This window comes from Zeugodacus cucurbitae, chromosome 2 (assembly GCF_028554725.1).
Source record: "Zeugodacus cucurbitae isolate PBARC_wt_2022May chromosome 2, idZeuCucr1.2, whole genome shotgun sequence".
Classification (NCBI taxonomy): domain Eukaryota; kingdom Metazoa; phylum Arthropoda; class Insecta; order Diptera; family Tephritidae; genus Zeugodacus; species Zeugodacus cucurbitae.
Window position 1 is genome coordinate 12411793 of NC_071667.1, and position 21432 is coordinate 12433224.

General features: G+C 35.3%; 3 protein-coding genes across 13 annotated transcripts; 1 reads left to right on the forward strand and 2 right to left on the reverse strand.

Moving 5' to 3' along the window:
* Positions 1–1881: 1881 nt before the first annotated feature.
* On the forward strand, positions 1882–20290 carry LOC105212268 (arrestin domain-containing protein 3). 2 transcript variants are annotated; one of them, XM_011184140.3, is made up of 3 exons: positions 1882–2854; positions 18401–19885; positions 20051–20290. In XM_011184140.3, the coding sequence occupies exons 1-3, from the start codon at positions 2740–2742 to the stop codon at positions 20107–20109; spliced, it is 1659 nt and encodes a 552-aa protein (XP_011182442.1). In that variant the 5' UTR covers positions 1882–2739; the 3' UTR covers positions 20110–20290. The 2 variants fall into 2 exon arrangements, with proteins under 2 accessions (XP_011182442.1, XP_054081704.1); XM_054225729.1 differs by lacking the exon at positions 1882–2854 and adding an exon at positions 18117–18219.
* Positions 7544–10650, reverse strand: LOC105212265 (GTP:AMP phosphotransferase AK3, mitochondrial). 6 transcript variants are annotated; one of them, XM_054225734.1, is made up of 2 exons: positions 10548–10650; positions 7544–8706 (listed from the first exon to the last, which is right to left on the reverse strand). In XM_054225734.1, exon 2 carries the CDS (start codon positions 8601–8603, stop codon positions 7935–7937), a length of 669 nt encoding a protein of 222 aa, XP_054081709.1. In that variant the 5' UTR covers positions 8604–8706; positions 10548–10650; the 3' UTR covers positions 7544–7934. The 6 variants fall into 6 exon arrangements, with proteins under 6 accessions (XP_054081709.1, XP_011182433.1, XP_011182434.1 ...); XM_011184131.3 differs by having other exon boundaries at positions 10485–10645; XM_011184132.3 differs by lacking the exon at positions 10548–10650 and adding an exon at positions 10183–10337.
* On the reverse strand, positions 11040–18024 carry LOC105212266 (tetratricopeptide repeat protein 14 homolog). Of its 5 annotated transcripts, none has more exons than XM_054225726.1 (10): positions 17889–18024; positions 17222–17662; positions 16719–16924; positions 16447–16643; positions 16089–16298; positions 15570–15967; positions 15381–15485; positions 15028–15206; positions 14790–14965; positions 11040–14726 (listed from the first exon to the last, which is right to left on the reverse strand). In XM_054225726.1, the coding sequence occupies exons 2-10, from the start codon at positions 17490–17492 to the stop codon at positions 13688–13690; spliced, it is 2781 nt and encodes a 926-aa protein (XP_054081701.1). In that variant the 5' UTR covers positions 17493–17662; positions 17889–18024; the 3' UTR covers positions 11040–13687. The 5 variants fall into 5 exon arrangements, with proteins under 5 accessions (XP_054081701.1, XP_054081702.1, XP_054081700.1 ...); XM_054225727.1 differs by having other exon boundaries at positions 17222–17529; positions 17805–18022; XM_054225725.1 differs by having other exon boundaries at positions 17805–18022.
* Positions 20291–21432: the final 1142 nt, after the last annotated feature.

The window sequence follows — 21432 nt, forward strand, 5'->3', positions numbered from 1 at the left end:
CTGCGCATAAGAACTGAACAAAGACACCAATGTACTTATGTGGCTATACTATATAGTTGTTATATAAATATATCAGGCATACCCTCTAGGAATATCAAAGTAGCAGATACACCGCTTGCAGCAGATACCAACTTATTTAAAGATGCTTCCGAACGGCTGATGAATCATATAAGGAACTCTTCATGGGAGAAATATACGCGAAGAGGGAAAAGGGTGCATAGTTTTGGAGAAAAGAGAACGTTCTGAATGTGCCCCAAAAACGGTTAAAAAATTAGCGATACTCGATCTATTTATTCACACCTTCCGAAATCAGTTTGTCGGGAAATCTTTATAATTATTATCTTGTTCGCAAATAGAATTCAATGCATTTATTTCAAATTTTTTTTCCTTTTTTCTATTGCCAATATTTTCAACTTGTGAGGATTTCTTTACAAATATATTTAAACATTTTAACATATTTTTCATATGATGAACACAAAAAAATAAAATACTGAAATACAGAAACGGGTATTTGACTAAAATATTATTAGGAGATCCCTCAAAACTGTTTAGTTAAAACTTGACTTGAACAATCGCCAATGCAACACATTTCCTATAGGGCTTTAATATTTATAATAACTTGCGTATGCGTCGGAGATTTGAGAAACGCTCGAAGACAAGTTTTCATTTAAGACTATACTCGCGTCTTAATGAAAAATACATATGTACTTTTTTTTTGTTGTTGAGCAGCTTTTAAAGTTCATATTTGCTTGGTGTAGCTATTTTATTTTATCAGCTAGTTTGGTTGGTAATTTTGGCTTGCCGGTGATAGCCATAAAGTAGTTTGCGGTAATGGTGAGTATATGCGAGTTGGTCTCACGCATTAAATCCAGTTTGATAGAGGACAAAAACCTACATAATGTTAGAAATGTGATTAATAATGTTTAAGCCGACTATTTGCTGATGGCCTTATGTGTTTGTGTGTAGATTTAAAAGCAGACAACAATTTTTATTTACAGCCTACAATAATAAAAATTTAGGCTTTTTATGTGTGTTAATATAATTATTTTTTAAAATATGTTTTAGACATTTATTCACTCAAGGCAATAGTAGGAATGCATACATATGTATGTATGTACATATTTACTTAGAGATATATAAACGGATATGTACTTCAATTGTATTTATTTCAACTTTTACTACTCCAAAGTGAATCTAAGACAAACTAAAAACAACACAACTTGTTTATTTCTTTAAATATATATCATACTTAATCAACAACCTTACATTTTACCAGCTCCTCTCTCTATATCAATGTTTTTTGGTTTCCTTAAACAAATTTGGATTTTATTCAGAGTAGCAGATGATATTGACCGTTAATCACATAGCAAATATCACGTTCGTTCTATTCAAGGTTATGACTAGGTAAATCAAAGGAAATAATCAGAGAATAAACAAGAATTTAGTTATTAGCAAAAAATTAAACGAACTGTTTTTTACCAAAAAAAAGTATATTTACTATACAAATTCGTCAACACATTATTTCGTACTTTTGGGGTTCCTTGGGTTTACCAAAAGTAGTCTCAGTTTGAAGAAAATTTTGATCTTGTATGGATAACTTCTTGGGTGAAGACCCCTTTTATTTAATTTGTGACTACAGTTGCATTTATTGCAAGTGGCATAGTTCACAATAGTAAACTGAAAATAATAAGGGCCAGCATTATATGTTGTTGGAGTTTTTCCGCTTCATTAAACTTGAAAATATTCACTCAAAAATTATTCAATGCAGACTACAGTTAATTAAAATTATTTTACGTCAGTTGTTAGTTGTATAATTATTTCTAATAATATTTTTTGCAAAGTTTCACAGTACGAAATATTTCCCAACGCTTAGAAACGGCAACACTGTTCCACAGCTGTTCCAATTAGCAATTTCCAAATACTATTCATCTCTCTCACACACACACACTTTGGATAGCGGCAATCCATAGCAAAAGGAGGAATGGTATTGTTTTATATTTGCAGAGAAAATTATGAATGCGGGAGTTTTTCTTTTCGTGGATGAGTGGATAAGTTATTGTAGCGGGCGGCCCCAATGCAATAGCTGACGAACTGAAAGTTTTGTATGTAATAAGGTAGCATAAAAGAGTAATTGAAGCGGTGAAAAGGTGTGGAGCAGAATCGAATGAGCGCTGAAAAGGACAGAATAAAAATTCCGACATTGAATAAGACTTTTGCATTTTGCTTTTAAAACACACTCTTACGCTGGAACAATAAAAATTGCACAAAGTGAATTCAGTAAATTGTTGTTTAAGTTGAAACTTCCTTAAATTGTATGCGAAGAAATTATTGTAAAAATGCAAATGTAGTAAATTGAACAGAACTGAAGATGCGATTACGGGCAGATGAAATCTTCTAGGGGCAAGGGGTACGAGAACTCAACCTAGTGTGCGTTTGTGGCGAAAGTGACGGTGGAGCGGGTGCGCATACCATTGTTTTTGTGTAGTGCTGGTGTCAAAGTGTTTATTTTTGGATAAAATATAAATATAAAACAGAATTGAAAATGCCAAATACTGAAAGCATTAACTTAGCATTCTTTAAGATTTAGCTAGTAAAGGAGAAGCGGAAGGCAACGAACTTGTGAAATGAACAGATCAAACAAATATCGCAATAGAAATTGAGTGACTTTTGTGATTTTTATATTGCAATTTTTTGAAAGAAAAGGCCATCGCAAACGTTAAAGGAAGTAGTGAGTCCACAATGGCAACTGAGAAGTTACGCATCACGTTAAACAACCCAGAAAAAGTATATTCTGCTGGCGAAACAATAAAAGGCGAAATTTATATAAATTTAACCAAACGCACAAAAATACGTGGTAAGTCATTTATACCTATTTTTGTATGTTGACTCTCTATAAGTTTTTGAATTAATTACTTTGATTATTTTGCATTCGCTAAAGCTACAAACCAATATGTGTTCACACGTACTTGCTTATGTATATATAAAAATACGTTTTTCAAACAAAAGAACTTTATTGCAATGGTCCAAGCTCACTACGGAAGCCTGAATCATCAGCATTTATATACCATAATGTAATTGATTGAGAGTAGTTTAAACATTTCTTTAAAGCTTCTTTTGTTTATGCCTTTTGAGTGCATTGTATTTTCTGAGCCTACCTACAAAATGAAGAGATAGTGTGAGAGAAGCAATTGTAAAATTGTTTAGTCATAAGGTTTAATACAATGCGAAACAAAATCGGAACAGAGAACTTTATATTTTAATTAATATTTAAGTAATTGGTTATTAAAATATAATTTTTTAAATCAAATCTGTTTAATTAATATACATATGCAGGCACATACCCAAATATTTTTGCTGATTTGTTGTTGTGTTCTTTTGTTGTGCTCTCATCAGAAACGTCATTCATAACTCTCCCGACTTGATGAAATTGTATACTTTTTGTTTTGATTTCATCGTGAATGAGCGCATTGGTTAAGAAGAAGCATCTATCAGGTGTTTGTTTTTTTGTTTTGCAATGTGCAGCCTACACCCTACATATTTCCGGTATGTAATGTGGGTTCCTCGAACAGGAAACGAAGGTTAAATAATATATAGGTTAATTGGCGGTTTTATTTATTTCTAAGAGGCGATAATAACTAATAATATGATAATGACTACTTCATTTCAATTATTAAATAATTAATTTTTCAGAGCCTAGTTTCAGGCGTTTGACAATGCTGTCTAGTATAATTCTGAACATTTTTGGATTAATAATTAACAGCAATCATTGACCCGAAAAGGACAGCTGTTATATAGTCAGCATTCCCCGTAATTATTTGGGGTAACAACAAAACCAATCAATTAAAAAAATATAGAAGAAGAATTTCAGAATACTACTAGTATTATACTATATTGTGCAATTTCTTTATAATTTTTTAATTTTTTATATTCATTTTATTCTTTATATTAATTATAATATTATATTGTTATCATATTACTTTGTTTAATTATGCAAACGAATTCCCATTCAGTAAGCAAGTACGTTTATTTGAAATGCTAGCGATCGATTAAACTTTATACTTCTTATCGGTTATCGACTATCCTGTACTTATCACTGAATTCACTTTAGTTTTATAATAATTCTTGTTGAAAGAGAATGCAGTTCTCTAACGTCACCATTGACCCGATAATGGTGTTTCAAAGGTTGAATATTAGCAAATCGTAATTCTTCCCACACGGATATCATGCGATATGCATGAACAAATGAAGTGTACGAAGATTTGGACTTTTACTTGCTACAATGAAAGAATATTTATTGTTTTGATACCACGCCATAAAACTTAACGTTAAGCTAAGGAAATACCCGGGTTAATTAATTTTAGCATAATATATTTCATAGAATTATAAAAACAGATTTTATTCTATCTAATCTAAATCTCAAATATACTAGTAGCACAAATCAATTCATACACACTACTTATACTGTTTTTTTGCAACTGTCTTATCAGTTTACGTCAAAATGTTTAGTTAATAATAAACTATTTATAATTTTGTACTTGTACTTTAATAATCTATGTATTTAATTGGCTATAAATATAAACACGCATTCCATTAATGTTATTCGCCAGCTTTTGTAGAGAACTTTATTACAGATAACTAACGATTTAGTAGCTATTTATACATACTATAAAGTATATGTAAATGAGTACATATGTACGTGCATTACTCATTTAGTTGCAACATAGTTTTTTTGTGTACTGCTTCTGTTAGTTAATTTTCCATTTAGCGAGTACAGTTTATCAATTCGAAATTAATCAATTATAGGGCCTACTTTCAATACTTTCATAGTCTTACAATATTTAATTTTCACTTACTCTCAGAAAGCTACACATTTAACATATCTCTAACATAGATAAAGGACCCCTCTGGGTTCTCCTTCTGGTATAGTATGAAAGCCAAGGCAAAACAAAAGTCGAATCGATAGCATAAGCGTAGATATCTTTTAAGGCATTGAATAACCTAGTCTTCTTCAGCACAATCACCAATTAATAGATAATCGCGGGAAATATAAAGAAACAGTGTTATAAAGGATGTTTTTTTTACAATTTTCGACCACTTTTAGCAGACTGGATTGGTTGTTATCATCAATAAACGTTCTACGGGAGTAAGTCAGTTCATTATGAAATGACAAACCAATGAGTATACATAAATCAAGTAACAGCAGTCAAAAAGTCTCGTCTAAAAAGCACCCTTTATAAATATTTATTATTCAGTTATTCAAACTATTATTTTTGGTTGAAATCAAATTTTTTGGGTTCAAATATTTGTACAGAGCTACAGAGTAAAGGATAAGTATAATGTATATCAGTTAAATATGCTGTAATAGCAAATAGTAGCACTAGCATGCATACATATATTTCAGATATTCAATTTCGCATGAAAACTCTTTATTCGCGATCTTTTTATACTCTCGCAACAAAAGTTGCTAAGAGATTATCATAGTTTTGTTCACATAGTTAGATATAGGGTTATATACATATATTAAAATGATCAGGGTGACGAGACGAGTCAAAATCCGAATATCTGTCTGTCCGTCCGTTCGTCCGTGCAACGGATAGCTTGAGTAAAAATTGAGATATCTTAATGAAACTTAGAACACATGTTCCTTGGGACCGTGAGAGGGTTTTGCTTCCGAAAATGGGCAAAATCGGACCACTGCCACGCCCACAAAATGGCGAAAACCGATAACACATAAAGTTTCATAACTAAGCCTTAAATAAAGTTATAAAAATAAACTTTGAAACAAAGGATCGCACCAGGAAGGGGCATATTTGGATGTAATTTGAGGAAGTGGGCCCCCAAATCGGTTATTTGTATATATCTCGAAAACCAATGAAGTTATATAAACCAAACTTTCTGCAGTCGGTTCTCTTACGTACCCCACCACACACCATGAAAATAGTTGAAATCGGATAATAACCACGCCCACCTCCCATACAAGGGTTAGGTTGAAAGTTACTAAAAGTGGGTTAACTCACTAACGAAAAACGTCAGAAACACTAAATTTTACAGAAGAAATAGCAGAAGGAAGCTGCACTCAGATTTTTTACAAAATAGAAAATGGGCGTGGCATCGCTCACTTATGGGTCAAAAACTATATCTCAGGAACTACTCGACCGATTTCAATGGAATTCGGTATATAATATTTTCTTGACACCCTGATGACACGTATGGAAAATGGATGAAATCGGTTCACAACCACGACAACTTCCCATGTAACTCAATTTTGAACTCCATCTTATTCCTTCACTTTATAATATATACATAAAGAACCAATAAGATAGCGGAATAAAACTTTACACAAATACTGTATATGATCTGTGGCATCTCTTGTGAAAAAATTGTCGAAATCGGATTATAACTTTTCAAAGCGCCTAAAATCGAATATGAAGAATTCAGTGCCCCATGGTAATTTTTCACCGGCAATTTCGGTAAATCTCTCAGGTATCTTAATTTAATTTAGAGGAAATATTTTTCTTCTAATAGTGTGTCTCTGTACCAGAGATGATTAAAATCGGGTCATAACTTTCCCTAGCTCTCATGGGGCAAATTGTGTGTTATCTTAATAAAAATATATCAATAAATTGCGAGAGTATAAAATGTTGGGTTGCACGCGAACTTAGCCTTGCCTTACTTGTTTTAATCATTAATTATTGGTATATGTATATATAATATAATCCTTCCCTTTCCTCATTTACAAATGCGCCTAAAAACACACTATGCTATACTAAACTGTTAGCATTATTCCAACGCCAATTTCACCTATGTATAGTTTATGCAAAAATTTGCAACCAGAAAAAAGTATAACCGTTATGATGCTGATAAATTTTCCAACACTGTACTTATTATGTTTATATTGCAATTGCAATAATAAGAACACAAACCAGCGATATCAATTGTTTACACTATTCCACGCAAAAATAACTTTATATACAAATAAAAATGACATACATACATATGCATGTATGTACTTATGTATATAAAGTATATGTATGTACTATGACATTGTTATAATTAGTATATTATATTGCTTTAACATTGTTATCACCTCTAAGCTTAATCATATTTAAACCGAATTCAACACAAACGTTTAGCATTTGATTATCAGAAAATCTACTAATTATTTATAATATGCTTGATATAATATAATACATACGTGCGAAATAACAACAAAGTAATAACTAAAACAACAACTCATATCATTGCTTGTGCCAAACACATATCACATATTGGGAGTTAGCGGCTGGCGTGATTTCTTACTATGGTTGAGAATACAGCAACTGAAGCCTTATCAACGCCTCAGCTGAAATCGGCCAGATGTAATTTGAGTTTTGCTTTCAATGCCATGCTTATGGTTGCTTTATACAAGATGTGCTTTAATATATAAGTTGTATTATATATTGGAATTGTGACAGCTGATAACTGGACACCTCTGTTGTCGAATCTAATCGTTATGTGTTAGTAAAAGTACCACAGATAATTATTGAAGCAAATAAAAAATGTATTACATTTAAGCATATTTTTATTTAAAACTATTTTTACATTTTGATTTCATTAAATTATTGTTCCGTTTGTTTAACTAGCGTTTACAATTTCTATTCACACGAAAAACGTATACTCATACAAATTAGTTTATAAAAAAAATTACATATACAATTATGTATGTAAAACTACATAAGTTTTCGGTGCCTAAAGAGCAGCATAAAACTTTTAAATACATAAGGTTATTAGTATATACATATGTATTAAATATATGTGTGTATATATCGTTAATTAACGTTTACAATTATTGTTCTTGGTTCCAATGCGTTTTAAGTCAAGTTAAGTGGCTTTTGTGCACGACTACAATACTCGCATAAACATATTCTGCACGTTTTTTGTAACGTCTCACAGCCTTAAACCCGCTTCGCAACTGCCGATCTCGTTTTCTCCACTAAAAATTTCTCCACTTGCGGCCATATTTCAGCGGTAGTGCGTCCTTTGAAATTGGTGATCAAGTCTTGTTTCTGATAATAGTCAAACACTGGCCGTAACATCTCCTCGTACACTTGCAGGCGATGCGCCACCACTTCGGGCTTATCGTCGTCGCGTTGCACCAAATCCTCGCCGGTCATGTCGTCCTTACCCGGCACTTTGGGATCATTGAAGCCCACATTGTAAACGCGTCCGGACGGCAAGTGAATCCAACGTCCTTTCACACGTTCGATGATCACATCGTGTGGCACTTCTAAATTAATAACCGCATGTAACGGTTCACTTGCGCTCAAACGTTCCGCTTGCGCCAACGTACGTGGAAATCCATCGAGCATCCACGATTTGTTGCCCACTTCAGTAATGCGACTGAGTACACATTTCATCACAATATCATCGGGCACCAGTTTGCCCTCGTCCATGAATTTCTTCGCCTTCTTACCCAGCTCAGTGTTGTGTGCCACATTCAGTCGCAACATGTCGCCGGGTGAGATGTGCACGAAACCGAATTTGTCGACAATACGCTTCGAGATCGTACCCTTACCTGAGGCAGGTGCGCCCAGCATCACCATACGGAAGACTTTAGTGAGCATATTAGATTTGTGCTTGATAATATTTTATTTGTTGAAATTGTGCGTGTCCACGCTGATTGCCGGTCCAAACGATACTGTGTTTGGATTACCGCACCGAGAGCAACTGAAAGTATAGGAAAAAAAACTATAACTGATAAGCGCTTGGCAAAAATATATATATATGTACATATGTATAAGCAGTTGTTTATTTTACCACAATTGAATAAGAAGCGTTAAGTGGACTGAACGAGTGAGCAGTAGGTATGTATATACACAAATACAAATGTATATCTCAAACAGTATTATTTATTTATTTATTTATTATACTGTTTTTTTTTGTACTTAGGTACAAACTACCAACAAAAGTCAATTGACGGTTTTAATAATATAATTTCAATTTACTACACCCTCTCATAGATAAAATGCTTTTTTAAGATAGTTAGGAAGCAAAATTTTTAAAAATATCAGTTGCTTACAGTATTCCTAAAGTCTATATGATAATCCATTTATTATAGATTAGCAAGAGGGGTTCTCTACATAACGGAGACCAAGTAATTGACTAATTGTATTTGTTCTTTTAGAATGTTAAAACTATTCTCTTCTTAAAATATGCACGTATGTATACTAGGATTACACTTTGATCACATATTTACAAAAAAAACTTTTTTTATAGCCGTTCTTATAACTTAGATAAAGTGTTATTTCCCGTGAAAATGCTTCTCTTAAAATTCTAGATGCTTTCGAGTGCTTAAAATTCGTAATATTTCTGTTTTTGTATCACTCCGAACTTTATAAATATATTTTTTTAGACTTAAAATAGACAATAATTCGTCTAAACTTTTCGAAATATGTTTTACGGTCATGAAGACGCTGTTTTGAATTACATTTGACACTGTATGCAGTAAGACTATTCTCAAATAAATATAATTTTAATATAAATGTATATTCATTAATTTATTAAAACCTAACGTTTTTACGCGTTAACCTTTTCATTTCGCCACACTGTACCAATTTATTGTTTACTTTTCAAGTTTTGCTGTCACTCTTATCATTTTTCTTTTTTGTTAATCAACGTAATTTGCCAGCATTTGTGCTTGGCGTCCGTGATAAAAGAAGTAGTATTTATATATTTTTTCCAATTAGTACAAAGTTGAACACAGGTACACAAGTTAAGTAATTTAAAATGATTGTGTTCCTGTATATATTTAATGAAAAGTGCGCATATACAACGATTGTGTGCAGTCAGTTGAAAATATAATATAATTCCAAGCGCGTATTCATATCTGCATAAATTACAAACTAAATTGGTGCTGACATCGCACACGTTCGCACGCTCAAAGTCCGAATGGCTTTGTAAAAACAAGTTCAACCTGAACTTGAAGCATCCACAGCGCCAAAACACTATAATCAGTACCACCGGCAGCAGATACTGGGTATACTGCTTAGCAGTACATAAAACTACACCGCATAACGTAGTTGGAAACGTGTGATTTTCAAGTTTATAGGCGCCATTGTGCATTCTATATCAATTTATATTAATAGTCCGCAATTGGCATACGTTTTTTTCACGTAATTAATTTATTATATTTATAACGCTCACACTGCAAATTTGCATACAAGCAAGGGAATGTTTTGTTACGCTGCCTTACACACTGCACTTATATAAACTTCGCAAATATTCACAATATTTCTTGTTTAGCTGCTGCACTTCCCACACTGTCTGTAGTACGTATAAATATCCATACGAATTGCACTGGGGTTTTATAGTTTTGTAGAATGCAAAAAAAAATTCACACTTTTCCATGATTTCTTCAAATCTAAAGCTCTGCTCGTTTTGAATTTCATACAAAGTAATTACAGCTATTGTTTGTTTATCAACTTCACAATTACATAGTTACGTACAAATAGCTACACGCTCCTATGCTCCTGCCACTTTGTTGTACAATTCCTTTCTGCACGCCTTACTTTTTCGCCAACTTATTTTTCCAATAAGTGCTTTTGTCGATTTGCTTCCTCGCACATCCAGCGGCCGGCCATTGACTGATTATAGCATTGTAAGCAGCCAGGCAGTCGAGTTGTTCTAGTTAGTAAGGGATTTGGCATTTGTCAATATTTGTGTATGTGCACACGTTAGTTTTGTTGCTTATCGCCCACATTAGTGGGGCTCGTGGCTCTCTGTTGACATTGTTATTGTGCTTTGATAACTTGTGTTTACTCGCCAACGTGTAGATTTCTCTCTTTTCGTAGATTTCTTGTGCTCCCTTCCAGGTGTTTATTGTGAACGATACAATTGGACAGTATCTAGGCATCGGATGAGGTATTTTTTGGCATTGGGTGATTGAAATGGTTTTATCCAATTTTAGTTTATTTTTTTAAATATGAATTTATTTTATGCTTTGTACTCTTTTCATAATAATTTTAATATATCAATTTGATCGCATCATAATCGTTAGTTAGTACAATAAGCGGCTTCCGGTTGGAAATAAATGTCAAACTTGTGCACTGTTAAACTTTAGTGGAAAGTAAATAAACGTTAGTTATGGAATTTAAAAGGTATTTATTAAAAAAACGAGTTTTATTTTATTTAATAAACGATTATATTCTGATATCTTTCATTGGCATTTTGCTTTCGTAAGATTCGAGAATTTCTATCGGCTGTTTGATCTGACTTTCAGGAGCTTCTTAAAACTTCTACAACCTTGAAATGAACTTGACAAAAAGACAAATGCTATATAACGGCTCTCCATCAAGAAAGCAGTTACAATAAGTCCGGTATCTCTAATTTGTTTATATCGATACCTTTGTTATGGTTGTTGGAGTTGACAGTCTTTGGCCGCACAAAAATCCGACTCCGTTCCGGTATCGCGTACTCGACTGCGGTGGTTACGATTGTAATGATTGTTATATAGTTGTGTTATGGTCCAAAAAAGTGTTCACATAGATATTTTCAACTTCTTCTTAATAATTTGTGTAAGTCGAGGAACCCTTATGGCTAAATGGGATTCTAAAGAAAAGAGTAGACTTCAAATAGTTCTTCTTGGCTGGCGTAGGCACCGCTTACGGATATAGCCGAGTCCACAACAGCGCTCCACGCATTTCTCCTTTTGGCAGTTTGGCGCCATTTGGTAATACCAAGTGAAGCCAGGTCCTTCTCCACCTGGTCTTTCCAACGGAGTGGAGGTCTCCCTCTTCCTCGGCTTTCACCAGCGGTTACTGCATCGAACACTTTCAGAGCTGGATCACTATCGTTCATTCGAACAACATGATCTAGCCAGAGTAGCCGCTGTCTCTTTATTCGCTGAACTATGTCTATGTCATCGAATAACACATACAGCTCATCATTCCATCGTCTGCGGTATTCGCCGTTGCCAATGTTTAAGGGACCATAAATCTTCCGCAAAACCTTCCTTTCGAAAACTCCTAGTGCCATCTCATCGGAAGTTGACATCGTCCACGCTTCTGCACCATAAAGTAGGACGGGACGATGAGGGACTTGTAGAGTTTGGTTTTTGTTCGTCGAGAGAGGACTTTACTTTTCAATTGCTTACTCAGCCCAAAGTAGCGCCAGTTGGCAAGAGTGATTCTGCGTTGGATTTCCAGGCTGACATTGTTATTGCTGTTAATACTGGTTCCAAGATACGCGAATGCGCTGACAGGAGATATTTCGTCTTGTCCTCATTCACCTCCAGACCCATTCGCTTCGCTTCGCTTCCCAATTCAGTCTGGAAAAATCAATGTTTCCAATGAGTCATCCTGTCTGAAACCTCGTTTGGTATTGAACGGCTTCCCGATCCTGACGGAGCTTTTGGTGTTGCTCAACGTCAGCCTACATAGTCGTGTTAGTTTTGTAGGGATACCAAATTCAGACAAAGCGGCATAAAGGCAACTCCTTTTCTTGCTGTCGAAAATTGCTTTAAAATCGACAAAGATATGGTGTGTGTCGATCCTCTTTTCGCGGGTCTTTTCCAAGATTCTTCATCATGCGGCAAATCTTGAAAAAGACACCGAATAGTTGTTCCAGCTAATATGGAGCGAATTTATTTTTCTTGAATGTCCCCGGTCCAAATCAATAAGTCCATAGCTTCAGCGATATCCCATAATGCATTTTTAACTATCACAATAACCATTTGAGCAAATATTTTGCTATATGTTACGATAATAATGGCAACCGAAGACCAACGTCAACAAACAATAATTATTTGTTTTCTTTCGATAAATCACATTGAAATGCATCAAAAACAAAATATTTATTTAATAAATCGGCACGCTTTTTTCCATATTTCATTTTAGAACTAATTAGCTAGCTGTTGATTTTAATTAGCACACACACTAGCAAACGTGTGGTTAGAATATGCCATTTTTAGCACTTTGTTATTTTTGCTCATTGGGAAAACAAATTTTAATGGCATTAAATTAGTTACATAAATAGTAGCTATTGCAAATATTATTATTATTAATTATGGAAAACGATATTCATATATTTATGTGAATTCTGTCTATAAGATGTCCAAATTATCCATGGTTGAAGAGATTGAGTGGCACCCACATCCCTATTTAAAAATAGAACTACTAAATGAGAATTCATACAGACCACTATAAAATTAGGTGCTATCTGTATTAAATTTTCGACAGAAGTTTTTATAATTCTCACTTATTAGATGCCAGAGCACTTGCTCGGCACGATGACAAACAACCAGTTAAATCCTCGGATCTGTATCTTCAAAGGAAGAAATCTCCGTGATTTCAAGCACTCCCATAAGAGTTTTAAGCTAAATTAATCTATATTTAACATTTATCGTACTTAATCGTTTTGAAGACTAAAATGTCTATTTTTAAGTATTATAAATTCTTAATTAAAAAAATACGCCACAATTGTATTGATATTATGTTTAATTTAAACTTTATTTTATTCCGCTCTATTCCACAAGACTTTTATATGATAAAATATTGTATGAAATAAGAAAATAAAAGGAACGCGTGGGAACATTAAGCTAATTGTGTGATAGGAAATTATGAGCATGCATTTTACATACATATGTTCCTATGTATTTATGTATGTATATATATATCTTTATTTAGGTTTACATTTATATTATAACACAAGCTTAAAACTGTCCCCCAGTCGGCTTCTTTAATATATCCTTATCGCGTTGTATGATTTCCTGTTTACGCTCCTTTTGTGCCCTATTGATAATTTCATCGATTTCCTCTATTGATGGCCCATCATCGACTTTGCTTGTTTCACTACTTCCCTCATATTTGTCGTGTAGCCAACGTCCATTCGACTCTCGGCCTTCGACTGCATCTTCGCGTCGCCATACACGATTTCCAAATGCACCACCGCGCGTTGCTCCACTTCCGCCACGCCTTGGCCATGACTTACCTGGCTTGGGGTTAACATGACGTGTTGGTGGTGAGGGTCTAATACCTCTACTAACAATTCGCGGATAATCGCGTCTACCGTAAGACGATTCACGTCCTCTGCGCACAGTGCGCGAACGCGAGTGTGAACGTGAACGCGAACGTGTGCGACGTGGCGTACGGGAGCGTGAACGGCGATATGGTGAACAGGTGCGCGAAGAGCGTCTGCTACGTGACCCGCGTCGTCGCCCGCCACTATGCGTAATGGAGTAAGAGCGGGAACGTCGACGACTCCAACGATCGCACGAACGTGAACGATAACGGCTGCGGTTACGACTGCGGCTGCGACTTCGGCTGTATCGACGACGTTCTCGTGATGGTGTACGTGTGCGTGAACGGGAACGCGGTGAAGGACTTCGTTGCGCCAATGGTGTTGCAACGCGTAACAATCCAAATTTATCCACTTTAACGGGTCGTTTGATTTGAAATGAAAATTTTGTGCGTTCATTTGATGACGATGCAGCAGCAGCAGCAGCGGCGGCGGCCGAAGTACTCGGATAAGACGCATAATAGGATGAAGTAGCGGGATAGTTCGATGTTGAGTGTTTTGGCAAACGCATTGAGGGTGCACGAGGCGGTGTTACAGAACGTTTGCGTTCGGTCATACCAGCTTCTATGGATTGTACCAACTCGTGCTGTCGTTTCTTAATGTCAGCGATAGTTTTTTCATACTTTTGCAAATTTTCAGTAAGCTTATTTTCGATGTTCATGCTGCTGATTGCTCTGGTTGTTGATTTCACAAAGAACAAATAAATTATATGAAAGACAAATTAAATTGCAACTCACTTGTAAGCTTCCTGGAAATTAATTTTGTTCAATATATTGGTAGCATTTTTTTCTTTGCGACTAACTTTTTTCGTCTTTTTGCTCTTTTTCTTTTTAATTTTCTTTTTTTCCTTTTTGTGTTTCGATGCTTCCTGCAATAATTTGCGCACGCGTGAACCGGTATCGTCGTCATCCAGCTGAAAATGTGAACGGCGCTTATAAAATACAAATCGATTGATTAAGAATTGCGTTGTCTTACCCGAAATTCATTAATATTCGTTTCGTCTGGTATGTCAGGCGGTAGATTATATGCTGTCATGTAAAATGGTTGATTCAGTTGTTTCTTTGACTGCTCCTCTTTCTGTAAGCTGGCCACATGCAAAGCCATGCGCTTACTAAGCGGTGACATTGAGCATTCCTTTCCATTATCCTCGTTATCTGAAATGTGAGTGCAGCGGAAGTACTTTTAAATAATTGCTATATATTTTATTTTCTTCAACACAGTATTGCCTTTTAGAATACATCCGAAAATATTTCAACAATAAATAAGCGGCTAAATAAAAGAGAGATAAAGAAAAGGTTACTTAAATCTTGTCCAATATATAAACTTACCTGTGTGCTCAGTTTCTGAACCGCTATCACTGGACGTTGAGCCATCGTCACTTGATGAATTTGGTACTGACATTTTTTCCCTTTCTAAAGTGTCTTCTTCTTCACCTTTACATACACAACAAACAAACCAAACACGCTTATACATCAAAATTTTCCGAATTAGTAAAAGACTAAAAGTAATTTCGCTACCTTGTAGTTGTGTTAAATTCTCAATATATTGACTACCGGTGCGCTGTTGAATTGCTTCGAGCGATAAGCGCGCTTGCTCGTGATTCGGTATAATATTTAAACAATCTTGGTATGCTTTAGTTGCATCTTTTATGCGATTTTCATCCTCATAGCGACGCCCAAGCGCCACCAGAGTTTCGCCCATATATTTACGCGCATTTACATGATAAGTATTAAGTTTAAGTGCTTTTTCGAAATCATCTACGGCTTTCAAAAATGAGCCCTTGTTGGCGTAAAGTGCACCGCGCGCAACTAAACCTTCTACATTGCGCGGATCTATGGTGAGCGCTTTGTTAAGGCATTGAAAAGCTTCAACGTGATTTCCATTCTTGAAATGTTCAATGCCTTCGGCAACCGAGCTGTTGTATACGTTTGATGATATTATTATTATATTTTTTTTTATATTCGTATTAAATGTGTATAATACGGCTAAAATTAAAATGAAATTTTTTAATAATGTGGCAAAATCAAAGCACTTACTGGAAAGCCCATTTGCTCGCTTGGGTGCGACGCAATTCCTTGGCATATTCGTCTCGCGGAAATTGATGTTTTAATGAAGTCATGAAAGTGTAGGTTTCATTCACATCTAAGCCGTTGATTTCATAAAGCATATCATAATTCGGATTCAAGAATTCCTTGGATTTAAGCATATAATCCTCAAATTTTTCCAACTTATTTTCATCAATATTGCTTTAGATTTATCAGATGGCAAAAAAATCGTATTTAAAACAATGCAATAATTTTATGTGATAAGTACAAAAGATATAAAAAATTGAGCGGCATCCAGCATATGCTATACTCTTCTACTTCGATCCATATAATACTTATTTGTACATACCGATAGTATTTTGGCAGCTCTTCATACGTTATAACACCAAGTGTGATATTTTTATTTTTTTCATTCATGCTTTCCAGAGTTAAGTAAATGCGTTCGGCATCTACAGATATTTCCAATACTTCACAACGAACTATGTCGTTTTTATTGAAAACTCGCGGTTTACCATTACCATCCAATTCGCTTTTCGTTAAGTAAGCCTAAAGTTTTAATAAAAATCACATATGTATTTAGTGACACTTATTTACATACGTATATATAAAAAAACGATTTACCTTGATTGGTAGGTCATTCAAGTAGCGTACCATAGGCTCGCCCGTGCAGAGAGGTTTGACCATATTAGTGGTAGGCTTTGTCGCCATGCAATATATAATATCACCTGAATTAATGTTTTTCAATATACAACGACAACGTTTTTGTTTATCCTTATTCCTGTTGACGAAGAGTTCGTACGGTGGTAGCGAAGCTATATATTGTTCATCTGCAAATGAAATTGTATGAGTTTAATTGTTGAGTTCGAAATCTTTAGTAAATTTATTTATACAAACTGATATTAGAGATATTTATCATTTTTATATCTATACATCCAGTAAATACTCTGTGCCATATCATAATTTAAAGTTTAAATTCTAAATATGCAAGAATGCCAGAATGTATTTTAGACATAAAAATAACAACACATTTGTACAAAACTTGGTTTTTGCATAACGACAATCACTACTTCATGCAATGGTTTACAATTTCAGTTGTTTCACCTATATATAGAACGTCAACTTACTTTCAATAATTTTATTTGGTTCCACAACCGTACTGGTCAGCTCTGAATCGTATAAATCTGTCGCTTTACGTGCAAAAAATTGATGCAACTTTAAACGCTTAGCGCGATCTTGAAATGTAAAATGTTTCTGCCTTTCCTGGTAGATGGAGTAGTCAGGATGAGCGGGTACACCGCAGCGTTGTATGTCTCCTGCACCGCGTTCGTCATCCCAAATTTTTTGCATGGGTTGGCCGTGGAAACACAAAGCACGCGAAATATAATTCGTATTCATTTTGTAGACACAATTTTTCTAATTATCCAAATTTGCACTTTAAACGAAACAATCAAATTTTGTACGAAACGAAAAGAACCGCGTTAAGGTTAAATTTGGCCTTCATATGTACAATTGCACATATTAAGGATATTCACGTAATTAACGTAGGAATACCGGTACCTGTAATACTAAATTAAATTCATAATAATACAATGATTTGCAAAACTGTTCATGTTATTTAAATGATTGCGATGGAAAATGTCGATATGTTAAATTTCGCTGTTTCCCTTTTGGCGTGCCCACTCCTGTGCTGTTGGGAGTGGTTTTTACCTGGCTAGCTAACACCAATAAATTGAATTTGTCCGAACCGTATTGGTTGCTTAAGATTTCTACCAAGTAGTAGAATCTACTTACAATACATTAAACTTTTAGAAATAGCGTTTATTAAGTTTTTTACGACCAAGAATTAGCAGCAATATTTTCTTCACTTCGTGTGGCTGCTGAGAAAATATGACAGTTCCTTCTCGATCGATGCGTCACAATAGTGTGCCATTGTGAACGAACATTGTTGTGAATCAATCAGCCAATCTGAACGAAAAAAATGCATGCGAACACTGTTCGGCTATCTTTTGTTCGTTCTCCTCTTAAGTATCTGTTATGATTGAATTAAATTTTAAATATTTGATAAGATTATTTAATTTATTTAAAATTTTTAATTTAGTGGTTTTTGCTTTCATTAAAATATGTAAAGTATTACTATTTGATGTGATGGCTCTAAAATTTTGATTAAAAATATCACATTTAAGTTAAAAAAATATTATTAAAAATATTTGAATTTCTGAAACTTTTCCATAAATATTTAGTACAATTTCGCTTATGAAAAAGCATAAATAATTAATTTCCTATTCGATTTTGTTTGCTTTCAGCTATTAAAGTGCAAATTACCGGCAAAGGCAAGTGCAAATGGATTGAAATTCTACGTAAAAATTCCAACAATGAATCAGCGCGAAGTCTCTTCTATTCTAGCAAAGAAATTTACGCACACAATGAGCACACATTACCTGTCTTCGAGCCGCGCGGCATTGAGTTGAATCCCGGCGAACACACTTTCGAATTTACTGTCCCGCTCGAATACAATCTACCATCTAGTTTTAAGGGTAGCTACGGTTCTATAAAATATAAATTGCGTATAGTCATCCAAAGGCCATGGACATTCGACGAACGTCACATTATTCCACTAACCGTGTTGAAACATATGCCGCTCTCACCGTGTTATCGCTCGAATCCCACATCGTTGGAAAAACAAATTACCAAAACTATCAGCCTATTTGGTACACGTCCCATAACAATGCTGGCATTGTTGCCGGAAGATTCAGCGGTACGCGGTGAACCGTTGCGAATTTGTGTCACTGTCACCAATAACAGTACGACAAATGTGGAAAAATTACGATTTAGTGTGCTACAGTATATCTGGTATTACAGTCATGTACCGTTACGTGTGCAAAAAATGGAATGTGTGCCAATAATCAATAAAGAGACCGGTGCAGTTCACAAGAAGAGCGAACGTTCTTTTGCGCATGAGCTAATGATACCGCCGACGACGCAACCGACCGATGATGAGTTGAGCGGTGTTATAAATATATCGTATGAGTTGCGAGTGGAAGCGGTGCTGCGTGGTTTTTTTAAGAATCTCGTACTTAATCTACCCTTTAAGATGTACTCGAGTGGTGCTAGCGGTGTGCTTAACAATCTATCTGGGGGTCCACCAAGACCGCCACCACGTTATGGCAATCGCAATAGTGTTAATATTGGTATGGTAGCGAATGTAACAATGAATGGTGCAGGCAATCCTTTTGAGAATAGCGCTACCCCCTTGAGTATTGCAACTTATCCTTCACTTGATTCATCTATTGGCTCACCATCGCACTCCTCACAGTATAGCGAATACAGTTCATTACGTTCAGTTAATTCACATTCTTTTGGTACAAGTCCTATTTTAGCCGGTGATATTCCAGATACATCTGGCACATCTTCTAATTCTTCTACCACGACATTAAGTCCTGCTTTGGCGGAAGATGTATCATATACTTCTGGCGCATCGCCTCAATTCAATAGTTCTTCGACGCGTGCTAGTTTGCGCAGTTCAACGGTCCCTTATGTTATGTATCCGCCGAGTAGTAGTCCACTCATGATCAACTCATATCCGCCAGCACAAGTGCCAACATATCCGTCACTATCGGAATCACCCGGTTATTCTTTAATGCGTTTACCCGAAGATATATTACCTCCACCACCCATCACACCGCCCTCAGCATCGACAGTAGGCGTACTTTTACGTCAGGAATCTTCCACGTCAGCGGCACGTTCGTCGTTTCTACATGGAATGCAGCCACCTGGAGCACATGAACTGCGTAAGTACAGAAAAAAGTTGTGGTGGGTTCAAAGCAACAAACAACAATTACATGTGGGTGTATTAATTTTTCATGTGTCTCCTATTTCTTTTTGAGAGTAGTTAGTTTCTTATACTCCATAAAGTAATCTGTAAGTTCGCTAATAATTTACAAATATTTTTCCAGCACCATCTTACGAAGAACTCTTCGGCTCTGCAACTGCACCACCGCCAGCATCCAAATGATACTGCGACTATTTCCAGATATAAAATACTTTAACTGACAATTCACTAAACACTACTACGGCGCCAAAAGTTACTAGACCCACCCAGGAATGAGTAGAATATGGACTTGCTGGGCACGCCACGTGTTCTAAATAAATAATAAGATAAAATTATGGTTTATTGATTTTGGTCGCAAAATTTATAGAAACATACACACAACTTATATATATAACGGGTGATTTTTTTGAGGTTAGGATTTTCATGCATTAGTATTTGACAGATCACGTGGGATTTCAGACATGGTGTCAAAGAGAAAGATGCTCAGTATGCTTTGACATTTCATCATGAATAGACTTACTAACGAGCAACGCTTGCAAATCATTGAATTTTATTACCAAAATCAGTGTTCGGTTCGAAATGTTTTTTATCGACAAATTTTGTTCAGCGATGAGGCTCATTTCTGGTTGAATGGCTACGTAAATAAGCGAAATTGCCGCATTTGGGGTGAAGAGCAACCAGAAGCCGTTCAAGAACTGCCCATGCATCCCGAAAAATGCACTGTTTGGTGTGGTTTGTACGCTGGTGGAATCATTGGACCGTATTTTTTCAAAGATGCTGTTGGACGCAACGTTACGGTGAATGGCGATCGCTATCGTTCGATGCTAACAAACTTTTTGTTGCCAAAAATGGAAGAACTGAACTTGGTTGACATGTGGTTTCAACAAGATGGCGCTACATGCCACACAGCTCGCGATTCTATGGCCATTTTGAGGGAAAACTTCGGAGAACAATTCATCTCAAGAAATGGACCCGTAAGTTGGCCACCAAGATCATGCGATTTAACGCCTTTAGACTATTTTTTGTGGGGCTACGTCAAGTCTAAAGTCTACAGAAATAAGCCAGCAACTATTCCAGCTTTGGAAGACAACATTTCCGAAGAAATTCGGGCTATTCCGGCCGAAATGCTCGAAAAAGTTGCCCAAAATTGGACTTTCCGAATGGACCACCTAAGACGCAGCCGCGGTCAACATTTAAATGAAATTATCTTCAAAAAGTAAATGTCATGAACCAATCTAACGTTTCAAATAAAGAACCGATTTGAGAGATTTTGCAAATTTTATGCGTTTTTTTTTTAAAAAAAGTTATCAAGCTCTTAAAAAATCACCCTTTACATATATATGGTGTTGAAAATCTACCTTGTTTATATAGAATATAAAGATATAAAAATTATTTTGTATGATGATTTGACGCTAGCACTTAAGGCAAAGCCAATATAGTTTTAGGCCATATACCACTGACTAAGCAATGCTTTTGGCACAATTATAAATCACTATGAAATCTCAT

Excerpts from the sequence above, each read along its gene's own strand:
- LOC105212266 (XM_054225726.1), bottom strand. The coding sequence starts at position 17,492 with ATGAATACGAATTATATTTCGCGTGCTTTGTGTTTCCACGGCCAACCC. Across the intron at positions 16,299-16,446 it reads GAGCTGCCAAAATACTATCG|CAATATTGATGAAAATAAGT; the intron begins GTATGTACAAAT and ends ATAAATCTAAAG. Across the intron at positions 14,727-14,789 it reads AATTTCCAGGAAGCTTACAA|AGCAATCAGCAGCATGAACA; the intron begins GTGAGTTGCAAT and ends ATCAACAACCAG.
- LOC105212268 (XM_011184140.3), top strand. The coding sequence starts at position 2,740 with ATGGCAACTGAGAAGTTACGCATCACGTTAAACAACCCAGAAAAAGTA. Across the intron at positions 2,855-18,400 it reads CAAACGCACAAAAATACGTG|CTATTAAAGTGCAAATTACC; the intron begins GTAAGTCATTTA and ends GTTTGCTTTCAG. Across the intron at positions 19,886-20,050 it reads ACCTGGAGCACATGAACTGC|CACCATCTTACGAAGAACTC; the intron begins GTAAGTACAGAA and ends ATATTTTTCCAG.
- LOC105212265 (XM_054225734.1), bottom strand. The coding sequence starts at position 8,603 with ATGCTCACTAAAGTCTTCCGTATGGTGATGCTGGGCGCACCTGCCTCA.